This window comes from Trichosurus vulpecula, chromosome 1, assembly GCF_011100635.1.
Source record: "Trichosurus vulpecula isolate mTriVul1 chromosome 1, mTriVul1.pri, whole genome shotgun sequence".
NCBI lineage: Eukaryota > Metazoa > Chordata > Mammalia > Diprotodontia > Phalangeridae > Trichosurus > Trichosurus vulpecula.
Window position 1 is genome coordinate 551,882,841 of NC_050573.1, and position 14,372 is coordinate 551,897,212.

A 14,372-nucleotide genomic window follows, 5' to 3' on the forward strand; every position below is an offset into this window, starting at 1 on the left:
GAATTTCTCATTAATTAGTGCTAATAGCAATCTAATCTAAATAAAAGTTTGATTGAGCAAAACTGCTCTAGTCTATGTGTTTCCATCCTGAGAATGAAGAGAAAGGAAAATAGTGTCTGACACATTAGGCAGAATAAGAAAACAGGGACAGAAAACATGAACATTGTGTCTGAACTTTACCAAAGAGTTCTGGTTTGGGTTTCTTGAGACATACAAGAAAGAATTTTATTGATTTTTAAAAATATTTTATATCCCAAAGTGAAGCAAAAACTGAATCCATAGTTTTCCCTCAGATGAAAGAGGGGCGATTGTTGGTATGGATTAGAGGAAGGGTATGAGAGGGATCTCTTGATTAGACTTTATGCCTGGTGGGAGGAGGAAAGGAGTAACTGGAAAAGCCTGGTGATGTCTACTCTTTCAAGGGTAGGGGCCAGAGGAAAGGGAATAAGTATCTCCTCCCTTCTTGTAGTAGTCCAGAAAGTAAATTTTTCTACTTTACACAAACAACACTTAGACAAGTTCCAACCTATGTTTATGAAAAGAAACATAAAGGCAGGGCAAAGCAACCAGAAATGGGAAGACCAGGCTACATTCAGGCATATGTGACACATTATCATATGTTTCTTTTGGAATTCTCCATTTCTGCACTTGGGGGGGTGGGGAGGAATAGAGAGATATGCTCTCTGCCAACCTCCCTTGCTGGTCAAAAGCCAGCTATCATTATTGAATAATAAAATATTAGGAATAAATTCTATACTAGTAAATAACTAGTATATTCTATGGTGAAGAAGTGAAAAGTAATAGAAAAATAATTCAAGGGCTGATAAATTACAAGGAATATGAAAAATCTGGAAAGATTTTAATGAGATAATGTAAAACAAATCCAGAACTAGCTGAACAATATTCAGTCCATCTATGACCATAAAAAAGGAAAAGTAAATGAAAATGGACAGAGAATCCTGGTGAAGACTCAGTGGTACTGACTGAAAAAGTGTTATCAGTTCATCAATAAGCATTTATTAAGCACCTACTGTGTGCCAAGAACTGTGCTAGGCCCTGGGGATACAAAGAAAGAAATAATCATTTGTGAGTACAAAAAGCTTACATTCTAACAGTGAAGACATTGAGTACATATATAAAAATATCCAACATAAATGAATAAATACAAATATATACAATAGCTAAATATAAGACAGTTTAGGAAGAAAGGCATTCACAACTAGGGAGACTAGGGTTGGGTACATAAAGGCTTCATACAAAAGACAGTACTTGAATTGCACAGAGAAAGAATCAAGGAGATAGAGATAAGAAGGGACTCCATTCCAGCAGGGGGTGGTTAGTAAAAAGGCCTGGAGAAGGGATGTAGAGTGTTGTGTGAATGGCAGAAACAAGATCAGTTTAACTGTAACGAAGAATTGGGGGGGAGGGGAGTTAGGGAGAGAGAAATGTCCAACTAGGCTGGAAAGACAGGGCTTAAACGTTAAACAGAAGAGGACCTAGAAAGCCACTGGAGTTGACCAAGCAGAGGACATCACATGGTCAGACCTGTGCTTGAGGAAAATTACTTTGGCAGTAATGCATAAGAAGGACTGTAGGGGTAAGAGATCTAAGGCAGAGACTCCACTTAGAAGGCTGTTATAGTGATCTAGGTGAGAGTGATGTAGGCCTGTGTAGTTAATGGGATGGTAGGATTGGACAAAAGGGGTAAGATGTGAGAGGTATCATGGAAGTAAACACAGAAAGATTTGGCAGCTGATTGGCTACACAGGATGATGGACAGTGAGCAGTCAAAGATAATGCTGAGGTTCAGAATCAGGGAAACTGGAAGGATGGTGGTGACTTCAATAGAAACAGGGAAGTCTGGAAGAGAGGAGGGTTTCAGAGGAAAAATATATTCAGTTTTGGAGATACTGAGTTTAAGATGTCTCTGGGACATTCTCTTTGAAATGTCCAATAAGCAACTGGTGATGGGAGACTGAAGTTCAGGGTTGAGACTGGGGCAGACATAGATCTGTGAGTCAACTGCATAGAGACGACAGTTAAAACCAAGAGAGCTGAAGAGGTTTCCAAAGGAGATTGTATATAAGAGAAGAGGTCATATCAGAGAACCCTTTGGAACACCCACAGTTACAGGGCAGGATCTAGTCCTTAAGCCAGCAAAGGAGACTAAGAAGGATCATCAGAATGGCGGGAGGAAAACCAAAAAGGGGCAGGATTAAGAAAACCTGGAGAAGAAACTGGTCTAAAGTTTCATATAGGGGTCTTATCCTTGTTGCATATCCTTGCTAAGTTAGTACAAAGCAAACCTTCTGTTAACTAACCATTCAATGACTTTAAAGGGCCTCATTTTGTCCCAATATTGAACCTGAGTTAACAGAGTGCTAGCATTAGGCCAGCCCCTAACAACTGGTAACTCCAGAGAGAACCATTTGAGTTGGGTGATCGATAATAGTGGAAGCCAGATTGCAAAGGGTTGAGGACTGTTTGAGAAGAGGAAAGATGTTAAGTAATTTTAAAAACTAAAAGAGTTGAGCAGCTGCAGAAACCAGCCAGCAACCCAGGCTGGGAGAAAGCTGGGCGCCCCAAACCGGCAGAGATCCCCAGGCCTCCCAACGCAGGACGGGAGTCTACAGACATCACAAGAGGCAGCAGCACAATGCCACCGGCTGTGAGACATCAACTCCTGAGACTTGCAGCCCAAAGGTTTGAAACATGTCTTCTTGAACTTCCAGGAGGCATAATGTCCAGGTAAATGGCTCTAATCCCTGCTCCGCCCCTCCTCCCCCACCCCCGACCCACAGAATTCCCTGGGAAAAAACGCTGGAATAGAGGAGACAGAAGTGGGGCTTCAGGAGCCAAGCAGTAGGAATTCCTGGGTCCCAGAGGGGCAGAGCCAGCAGGGGTCAACACCAGGAGCCCAGACATACCTTTGCACCCCCAGGGGAAGTGACAGACACCCACACAAACAAAAAACCACTGAGACCATTGCTGAAGAGCAACAGTGCTGGAGAGCAGCCCCAGTGGAAGAGGAGACTTCAAGCAGCCAGACCCCCTACTCCACACCTCAGGAAACTGAAGGCTATCATACACAAAGCCAGTAACAAGACTCACAATCTCCAGAACAAGAAACCTGGGACAGAGAGCCCTGAGCCCCAAAAGCAGACATTCATTGTAAAGCCAGGAAAACACTAACCAACATGAAGAACACAAAAACGAGGACCACTGATTCTTTTTATGGAGACATGCATGATCAAAATACCAATTTGGAAGAGATTACCATATCTGATACCTCAAAAGAAAATGTGAACTGGTCTCAAGCCCAAAAAGCATTACTGGAAGAGCTAAAGCAGGATTTTAAAAACCAAATTAGGGAGGTAAAAGAAAAATAGGAAAAAATGGAAAAAAAAAAAAACCGCTGACGAAATCAAGTCCTTAAAAAATAAGATCGGCGAAATGGCTACGGAGATTCAGAATCTAAATAGAGAAAATGATGCCATCTGGAAATCAACCATCTGGAAAAGGAGACTCAAAAGCAAAATGAAGACAGCAACTCATTAAAAATTAGAATTGAGCAAGTGGAAGCTGATGACTCTATGAGGCATCAAGAAGTAGTAAAACAAAATGTAAAGAATGAAAAAATAGAAGAAAATGTGAAATATCTGATTGGAAAAACAACTGACCTGGAAAACAGATCCAGGAGAGACAATTTAAGAATTATTGGTCTACCGGAAATTCACGATGAAAAAAAGAGCCTTGACAGTATCTTCGAAGAAATTATCAAAGATAACTGCCCAGAGGTCCTAGAACCAGAGGGCAAAATAGTCATTGAGAGAATCCATTGATCACCCCCTGAAAGAGATCCCAAATTGAAAACACCAAGAAATATTATAGCCAAATTTCAGAATTACAAAATCAAGGAGAAAATACTGCAAGCATCCAAAAAGAAACAATTCAAATACCATGGAACTATAGGCAGGATCTCTCAGCTTCTACATTAAATGACAGGAGAAATTGGAATATGATATTCTGAAGGGCAAAGGAGCTGGGACTACAACCAAGGATCAACTATCCAGCAAAATTAAGCATAACTCTTCAGGCAAGAAGATGCACATTCAACAAAATAAGGGAATTAAAGACCTTTCTGATGAAAAGGCCAGAACTCAATGGAAAATTTGATCTTCAAATACAAAACTCAAGAGAGACATAAAAAGGTAAACAGGGGGAAAAAACCCCCATAAGCCTTATTAATCAATAAGGGCAAATTATTTACATCTTTATATAGGATTATATCATCTTATGTATGTTTTATATATATATGTGTGTGTGTGTGTGTGTGTGTGTGTGTGTGTGTCAATCTTGAGAATAGTACAGTTATTATGACAATTGAAAGGGATACACATGGACTGTGGATGTCTGTATAAAATAACTAATATAAGGATATAAAACATAATTAAGAGATGTAAAGGGAAGGTTCTGGGAGAAGAGGTAAGGAGGTAGTAGAAAAGGGTAAATTACATCAAATGAAAAGGCACAAAAACACATTATAGTAGAGGGAAAGAAGGGAGGGAGAAGAGCAGTGTTTGAGCTTTACTCTTATTGGATCAGGTTCAAGAAGAGAATAACATACCCTGATATGTATAGAAATCTAACTTGTCCTACAGGCAGTAGGAGGGGAAAGGGGGAAAAAAAGAGAGGGGGTGGTCAGAAGGGAGGGAAGAAATAGCAAGGGTAAAATGGTAAGATAAGGGAGGGGAATAAAGAGGGAGGGTAAACTGAGGAAGGCGGCAGTCAAAAGCAAAACTTTGTTGAGGAGTGGAAGGGGAATGGGAGAAATAAAAGCATAAACAAAGGGGAAACAGGATGGAGAAAAAGACACAGAGTAATCATAACTGTGAATGTGAGTGGGATGAACTCTCCCATAAAATGGAAGCGGATAGCAGAATGGATTAAAAGCCATAATCCTACAATATCCTGTTTACAAGACACACATTTGAAACAGGGGGATACACACAGGGTAAAGGTAAAAGGCTGGAGTAAAATATATTGCGCTTCAGCTAAAGTAAAAAAAGCAGGTGTAGCAATCCTAATCTCAAAGTAAAAGTAAAGATAGATTTAATTAAAAGAGATAAGGAAGGATACTACACCCTGCTAAAAGGCACCATAAACAATGAAGCAATATCATTGTTTAATATATATGCAGCAAATGGTATGGCATACAAATTCTTAGAGGAGAGGTTAAGGGATTTACAGGAAGAAATAGACAGCAAAACTATAATAATGGGAGACCTCAACCTCCCCCTCTCTGAACTTGATAAATCTAACCTCAAAATAAATAAGAAAGAAGTTAAGGAGGTAAACAGAATTTTAGAAAAGGCAGATATGGTAGGCCTCTGGAGAAAACTGAATGGGGATAAAAAGGAATATACTTTCTTCTCAGAGGTACATGGCACATACTCAAAAATTGACCATGTACTAGGGCATAAAAACCTCACAATCCAGTGCAGAAAGGTAGAAGTACTAAAAGCATATTTTTCAGATCACAATGCAATAAAAATTATTTGTAATAAAGAACCATGGAAAAATAAGCTAAAAATTAATTGGAAACTAAATAATCTAATTCTAAAGAATGAGTGGGCCAAAGAACAAATCACAGAAATAATTAATAACTTCATTCAAGGGAATGACAATAATGAGACGCCATACCAAAACTTATGGGATGCAACAAAAGCAGTTCTTAGGGGAAGTTTTATATCTCTAAATGCTTACATGAATAAAATAGAGAAAAAGGAGATCAATGAACTGGGCAAGCAACTGAAAAAGCTAGAAAAAGAACAAATTGAAAATCCCCAATTAAATACTAAATTAGAAGTACTGAAAATCAAAGGAGAGATTAATAAAACTGAAACCAAGAAAACTATTGAATTAATAAATAAAACAAAGAGCTTGTTTTATGAAAAAAAAACTAATAAAATTGATAAACCTTTGGTCAATTTGATTAAAAAAAGAAAGAAGAAAATCAAATTACCAGTATCAAAATTGAAAAGGGTGAATTCACCTCTAATGAAGAGGAAATCAAAACAATAATTAGGAATTATTTTGCCCAATTGTATGCACATAAATTTGACAACCTTAGGGATATGGATGAATATCTACAAAAATATAAATTGCCCAGATTAACAGAAGAGGAAGTAAAATTTCTAAATAACCCCATCTCAGAAAAAGAAATTGAGCAAGCCAGCAATGAACTCCCTAGGACAAAATCTCCAGGGCCAGATGGTTTTACATGTGAATTCTATCAAACATTTAAAGAACAATTAATTCCTATACTTTAGAGACTATATGGGAAAATAGGGGAAGAAGGAGTCCTACCAAATTCTTTTTATGACCCAAATATGGTACTAATACCCAAACCAGGAAGAATCAAAACATACTTGAAGTAATAAACAACTTTAGCAAAATTGCAGGATATAAAATAAACCCACATAAATCCTCAGCATTCCTATACATTACTAACAAAGCCCAACAGCAAGAGATAGAGAAATTCCATTCAAAGTTACTATAGACACTATAAAATATTTGGGAGTCTATCTGCCAAGACAAATCCAGGGCCTATATGAACATAATTATGAAACACTTTTCACACAAATAAAGTTAGACCTAAATAAATGGAAAAATATCAGTTGCTCATGGTTAGGCCAAGCTAATAGAATGAAAATGACAATTTTACCTAAATTTATCTAATCAGTGCCATACCAATCGAAGAACCAAAGAATTATTCCACAGAGCTGGATAAAATAATAACAAAATTCATCTGGAAGAACAAGAGGTCTAGAATATCTAGGGTATTAATGAAAAGAAATGCTAGGGAAGGTGGCCTAGCCATACCAGATATTAAACTGTACTATAAAGCAGCAGCCATCAAAACTATGTGGTACTGGCTAAGAAATGGAGTCGTGGATCAGTGGAATAGGATAGGTATAGAAGATGCAGAAGTCAATGACTATACCAATCTACTCTTTGATAAGCCCAAAGAATCAAGCTTCTGGGCTAAGAATTCACTATTCCACAAAAACTGCTTGAAAAATTAGAAAATGGCAGGGCAGAAACTGGGCATAGACCAATATCTTACACCATATACCAAAATAAAGTCAAAATGGGTTCATAATTTAGGAATAAAGGCTGATACTATAAGCAATTTGGGAGAGCAAGGAATAGTTTACCTATCAGATTTATGGAAAAGAAAAGAATTCATGTGCAAAATAGATAATTTTGATTATGTTAAATTGAAACGTTTTTGTATTAAAAAAAGACAGCGCAACAAAGATTAGGAGGCAAGCAGAAAATTGGGAGAAAATCTTTACAACCAGTGTCTCTGATAAAGGCCTCATCTCTAAAACATACAGGGAACTGAGCCAAATTTATAGGAAAACAAGTCATTCCCCAATTGAGAAATGATCAAAGGATATGAACAGGCAGTTTTCAGAGGAAGAAATTAAAGATATCTATAGGCACATGAAAAAATGCTTGGAATCACTACTGATTAGAGAAATGCAAATCAAAATAACTCTTAGGTACCACATCTCTCCTGTCAGATTGGCTAAAATGACAAAACAGGAAAATGATAAATGCTGGAGAGGATGTGGGAAAATTGGAACATTGTTACATTGCTGGTGGAGTTGTGAACTGATCCAGCCATTCTGGAGAACAATGTGGAACTATGCCCAAAGAGCTACCCTTTGACCCAGCAATACCACTTCTAGGGTTGTATCCCAAAGAGACCAGACAAGTGGGAAAAGAACCCACATATACAAAAATATTTATAGCAGCTCTTTTTGTAGTAGCAAAGAACTGGAAATCAAGGGGATACGGCTGAACAAGTTGTGATATATCAAGGTAATGGGATACTATTGTGCTATAAGAATTGGGGAAGATACAGACTTCATAATAACCTGGAAAAACCTACACGACATGCTGAGTGAGCAGAGCAGAGCCAGGAGAACGTTACACACAACCACAGATTCTGTGAGGACTAACCAAAGACAACTCCAAAGGACTCACGATGGAGAATGCTATCTACATCCAGAGAAAGAACTATGGAGTCTGAATGCAGATTGAGGCACACTTTATGCTCACCTCTTTTTTCCCTTTGTTTTTTTTTCTCTTTTGTTTTTGTTTTTGGGGTTTTTTTTTTTGGTTCTGTTTCTTTTTTCTCATGATTCATTCCATTGGTCATAATTCTTCTTTACAACTTGACTATTGTATAAATCAGTTCAATCCGAAGTTATATGTAGAAGATATATCAGATTCCATGCCGTCCTGGGGCGGGGGGGGGGGGGGGGAGGGAGGGGAAGAAAATCTGGAACTCAAAATTACGTAGAACCGAGTGTTGTAAACTAAAAATAAAAACTCTCAAAAAAAACTAAAATAGTTACAAAGTGAGTTAAATTAGTTATATTGATGCTCAACATTGAGTTTACAATAAATCATTTAATAAAAAAATTTAAAAGAGCTACAGATAATCAGAACATAGAAATATCAGTCTCCTCAGGTTGTATTCACCAGGGCTAAAAGGAGATAACAATACTCTGAGTGATAAAGGTGGCACTTAGGAATGGGAGTGAAGCAGGCAGAGGCAGGAAGTAGGTCTGAGTCACTAGAAGGTCCCCTCCTTCCCACAGGCAGTCTTCTGGGTGGGAGATCAATTCAAATCCAAATTGCATCGTTTGGAGTTCTCTAGAGTTGTGTATTTCACATTTCTTTCCTATTATCATGGCCTCTGTGATGTTACTATGCTAATTTTGTTAATGGAAATATAACAGAATCACAGCAATCTTAAGAAGTAACATTAGAACTCAAGACTCCAGAGGTGGCATCCTAACTTCTTTGCAAAATGAAATATACAAAGTCAAATATCGCATCATCAGTTTCCTACAAATAGAAAGATAACGTGGAAAAGCTGCTTTTCAAATTCTTTGTTCTAGCTATTAGATCATACTCCCTCTCTTGAATACCCTGATAAAGAAAACGGGATAATATCATGAAAAAGACTACAATGTGGAACAAGGAAATAGTTGGACTCAATGGTTTTGAATCTCATAAATGAGGCCTGCACAAAGAGCGTGCATTTTTCACAGGCTGCCCGAAATCCTTTGGTGTGCTGCAAGCGGTGGCCCATGCCGCAGGTTGTGCAGGCCCATCAAAAATGAAGAAAGCTGAGTCACAAAAGCACTGAGACAATTTCCCCTTCTACTTCATTACAAGTTATTAACATTACTTAATCTGGGTGAAAGGGAACTCTGATTGTAATTCTACCCAAGAATTCACGAGTACTACTTATAAGAAAGAAATATCTTTAAATAACTCAGGCTTAACAACAGGATAACCCATATCAAACCATGACTACAACACTTAGGTTCCAGCTTCCAAGATGGAATCACAGTTTCAGAGAAAATACAAGAGTATTGAGAATTGGCCTTGGAATTAGAAAGACTTGGATTCAAATTTTACCTCTGACACATGTTAGTTTTGTGATTCTCTAAGTCACAACCTCACAATGGCCAGGGCTACTCTGCATTTTCTCATTTGGCATTCCCTATACCATTAAAACTACGCATTTGGACCAAAACAAACAAAACCAAAAAGTTACCTTCTGGCTTATTAATGTCCACTAAAATATACAGTACACTAAAAATTTCAATCAACACAAATTAATTAAATGTTGACTAAGTGCCAGGCACTGTGCTAGGCACTGGGGATACGCAGACAACACTGAAATAGTCCCGGCCCTCAAGGAGCTTATATTCTATCAGGGAGGAGGAAATGTACATATATGAAGTATACACAAGGTAATACATAGAAGGAGGTCCCAAAGTTAGGGGACAGGAGATACAGAATCAGAAAGAGCTACATGTAGAAAGGGGCATTGGAGGTGAGTCTGAAAGAACACAAGGGACTCCAAGATGCAAAAGAGAGTGCATTCTAGGCATGGGGGACAGCAAGACAGGAAATAGAATGTCATATGTGAGGAACAGCAAGGTCAGTTTTCTGTTCTGTAGAGTACTTGAAAAGGGTTTAATGTGCAATGAGCCTGAACCCATAGGTTGGGGGTAGGTTATGGAGGGCTTTAAAAAATAAAAAGAAGAGTTTACATGTGATCCTACAGCTAATAAGAGGCCACTGGAGTTTACTGAGTAGAACGATGTCATAGGCATACCTGCACTAGGTAAATCATTTTGGCAGCTATATGGAGGACAGATTGGGGAGGGAAGAGACTTGCAGCAAGGAAGCTACTACAATAGCCCAGGTGGAAAATGCTAAGTCCCCAAATTAGGGTGATTACATATTAATAGAAAAGGGTCATAAAGGAGATACTGTGATTATAGAAATGGCAAAATATGTCAATTGATTGCATATGTGGGGAGACAGAGAAGAGTCAATACTGATGTCAAGGTTGTGAACCTGGGAGACTGAAAGGATGGAGGAACCCTGGCACAAATAAAGAAGTTCAAAAGAAGGATGGGTTTGGGGGGAAAAAACAATGAGTTCTACTTTGGACATGTTGAATTTGAGAGGTTTACGGGCCATCCAATTTGAAATGTCCAAGAGGGAATGCGGATGCAGGTTTGGCGTTTTGGAGAGTAGGGCTGAATATTTAGTGGATTGGTCTGCACAGAGATGATGATTAAACTCATAGCAGTTAATGAGGTCACCAAGTAAAAGAGTGTAAAGGGGCCCAAGACAGATCATTAGGGTGCTAAATTAAAAGGATTACTGGACTAGGCCCAAGGCAGACTGGTCTAGTGCTTCAGACTGAAGATTAGAATGAAATGAGATATGAAGGCAAAAAAACCCAAGAACTGAAAGAAGAGACAGTAAGGAATGTAATGGCCCTAAAGGAGAGCAGAACCAAGATGGCTATGCAGAGAAAGAAGCGGAGCCCAGCAGTCCCAGGGTTTTCCACTGCCCTTTAGAAGGGATGAGTGCCAGATCTGAATCTGATCTTTTTGGTTGTTGATGCCAGACCTTTGCAGTTCAAAGTCTCCTGATGTAAAATAGTGATTATTAGCAGTAGTGACACCAGAAACAATCAGGGCCACAGTGAAAACGTTGATATTCTGGCACAGGCATCAATTCTCCTCACAGATTAGGTTCATCTGTAGTGCACTAGCTAAGGAGATATAATCCTCTGACATGAAACCAGGATCCTACAGCCAGGGTCACTTCTGAGACTTATATCCATTCAGTGTTCCCTGACCCACCATCCAGAACCTCTCCCACCATGACAGCCCAATGATGGGGGAGGGGGTAGTATTGATGACCAAATTTTGCTCCCTTAGAGGGATATCTTGTGGGGTTCTTCCCTTCTTCCTCTAGGGATGGGTAGCTGTGCTGGTGATGTTCAGTCGTTTCAGTCGAGTCCAACTCTTTGTGACCCCATTTGAGGTTTTCGTGGCAAAGACACTGGAGTGGTTTGCCATTCTTCTTAGAGGAAAGTGAGGCAAACAGAGTTACTGTATTTCCCCATGTATAAGACGTACCCCTTTTTGAAAAATTTGGGGTCCAAAAACTGGGTGCATCTTATACAGTGGTTGTAGATTTTTTACTTGCATTTCCTGTTTTTTCACTCTTGTTGTCTTTGTGCTCATTGTTTCGCATTTGTTACCAGTATATTAGGTTACATTTTGCCACGTTCTGCCCAGAAATGGCTCAGAAAAGATTTTCATACAGTGCTGAATTCAAGTTAAAAGTGATCCAGTTTGCAAACGTGAATGGAAATTGTGCTGCTGAACCTAAGTTTGGTCCTCCTCCAACTTAGAAAACAATCTGAGACTGGCCACAGGAAGAAGAAACCCTACTGAAAACGCCACGGCAGAAGAAGGCCATGAGAGGCAAGTCAGCAGAATGGCCTGATTTAGAGAGGGAATTGAAGATACAGATTGAAGAGCAAAGGGCTCTGCGTGTCCACAAAGATGGTTCAGCATGAGGAAGAAGAATTGCTGATGAAAAAGAAGTTACTGATTTCAGAGGACACAATTGGTGCTTCGGGTTCATGAAACAGAATGGACTAAGCATGTGTAGATGCACCGGACTTGCCTGAAAGCTATGAGTAGATGAATAAAACTTGAGTTCAATAACTTCATGTAATACATTTTTTTTCAAATTTCAAGCCCCAAAATTAAGGTGTGTCTTATACACAGGAACATCTTATACATGGAGAAATACAGTAAGTGACTTACTTGCCCAGCGTCACACAGCTAGTAAGCAGGTCTTCTATTGGAGCCCAAGATGTGGCCAGCTCCACTGGGACCCAGAGGAGACAACTTTGCTCAGGATAATACTATCGACTGTGAGCCACCAGGGGCCATACTCCTTCCCCATCACCCATTCAGGGTCTCTGCACTATTTGAATAACTCCCTCAAAGTCCACATTTCTAACACCACCTCCTGTTGATAGTCACCTTCTCCTCAAAGATGTTCTTTAGCTTGCATAGAGGTACCTCCAGAGTGCTGTCAACACTGACTGAGGAACCCAGAAGCTCTCATGGTAGCCACTCCCAAAAAGCCCATCTCAAAGGTTCCATTCAAACTCCTAATACCAGGCAAAAACTACGGGGCAGAAAAGCCAAGCAGAGGTCTGAGACTGCACCTGGAGAAGCCCCTGCTGTAGCAGCCATCACATACAAAAGGTGGCCATTTTTGCCAAATCAGGGGAAGTGACTATTCTTCCATCCATCACTGGAAAGGGAGAAAGAAGGAGAGAAAATGGATAGAGGGGGAGAGAAAGGGGAGAGAAGAAGAGAAGGAACAGAAGAGGGAGAAGCAGAGAGGGAGAGTAGAGGAAAGGGAGAGACAGAGAGAGACAGAAATAGAGAGGAGTAAGGGGAGGGGAGGAGACATGAGCTGCTCTCTGTCTCAGTGGAAAGAGCTTCCACACAGTCATAGATATGGACCTTAAAATGACAACAATAAAGGGAACGCATTAAATGAAGGTAATTCATGAGATCTTTGATCCTAACATGACCTATGTGCTTAAGAACTTTGAGTTTTCCTCCAGAATTAAATGTGATACAGTGCAAAGAGTGCTGGGATTTGGAGTCCAATGATATACTGAAATTCCAGCTCTGCCGCTTACTACTACTACCTGTGCACTCATGGGTTGGTCGCTCAACTCTCTAGGCTTTCTAGTTCCTCATGTATGAAATAAGGAGGTTAGACTAGATGGCTTCTAAGGGCCTTTGTAGCTCATAGAGTCTAAATATTTCCCATTCCCCTCCCCCAACACTTAAGTTCTTAGAAGGCAAAGATGATTTTGGTTTTTTGTCTCTGCATCCTCAGGCCCTACTACACAGTAGGCGTTTAATAAATCCTAGTTCTTCCTTCACCTGGGGTGGGGGGTGGGGTGGGAGGGGTTATCTAGCTTTTCCATTTGTATCCTCAGCATTTGGCACAGTACCTGACACACAGGAAGCTTTTAGCATATGTTTTTTTCCTTCATTCATTCATTCATACATTCATAAGTATGTACATACATACATTCACTCAATCACACCACTGGCTTCCTTCAGAGATTACCACCCCTTTATCCTGTATGTACATAGTTATTTGCAGGTGGTCTCTGCCATAAGAGTGTAAGCTCCTTGAGGGCAACCTTTCTCAGTATTCCCAGTACCTAGCATCTAAATAACTTAGCCCTAGTTGGTGCCTGGGCACAGAGTAAGCTGCTCAATAAATGCTTGTTGTTGTTTGATCAGGAAGAGGCTTTTAAGAGGCCATTTAGTCCAGCCCCTTCGTTTTACAAAGGAGGAAACTGAGACCCGGAGTAGTCAAGTGACTAAGAGGCAAAACCGAAATTCGAACCCAGAGTCTTTCATTCCAAAACCAAAGTTCTTTCCTCTCCAGAGAACTCTGAGACTCCCGAGAGCAAGGGCTGGCCCCGCCCCCGCAGGCACTGGCCCCGCCCTTAGCCCCGCCCCACCACGGTGGCCCCGCCCCTTCCACACCTCCTCAAGGATGGCTCCTCCCCCCTGCCCCGTCCGGCTCGTACCCTCGCAGATCTGTTCCCAGAGATTCTTCTCCAGCTCCGGTGTAGTCTTAGAGGCTGCGGGGGCTTCACTAACACCCGTGCCCGCGGCTGCGGCGGGGGCGGCCGATGGCCCGACTGCCGGAGACGACAGAGACAATGGAGAGACCGTAGACAAGGTAGACGGAGGAGACACCGTCCCCGCGATCGTCACGCCGGAATCCGCCGCGTCCCCTTCCGGGGTTTGCACGACCTCCGTCACCGGCTGTGGAGCCGGGGTTTTTCGGCCAGTCTTCCCGGCCATGGATGCGGTTACCTAGCAACGGGCCAGCGCGCCGAGTACCGTGACCCG

The 14,372-nt window shown here is 40.6% G+C and overlaps 1 protein-coding gene across 1 annotated transcript in view; it reads right to left on the bottom strand.

Moving 5' to 3' along the window:
* IQCK (IQ motif containing K) overlaps positions 1–14,354 on the bottom strand; it is a 149,696-nt gene extending 135,342 nt beyond the window's left edge. Inside the window, exon 1 of the mRNA XM_036741681.1 lies at positions 14,045–14,354. Within this exon, the coding sequence (XP_036597576.1) occupies positions 14,045–14,324 (280 nt within the window). The 5' untranslated portion in view covers positions 14,325–14,354. The remainder of the gene's footprint in view (positions 1–14,044) is intronic.
* Between the last annotated feature and the right edge of the window lie 18 nt (positions 14,355–14,372).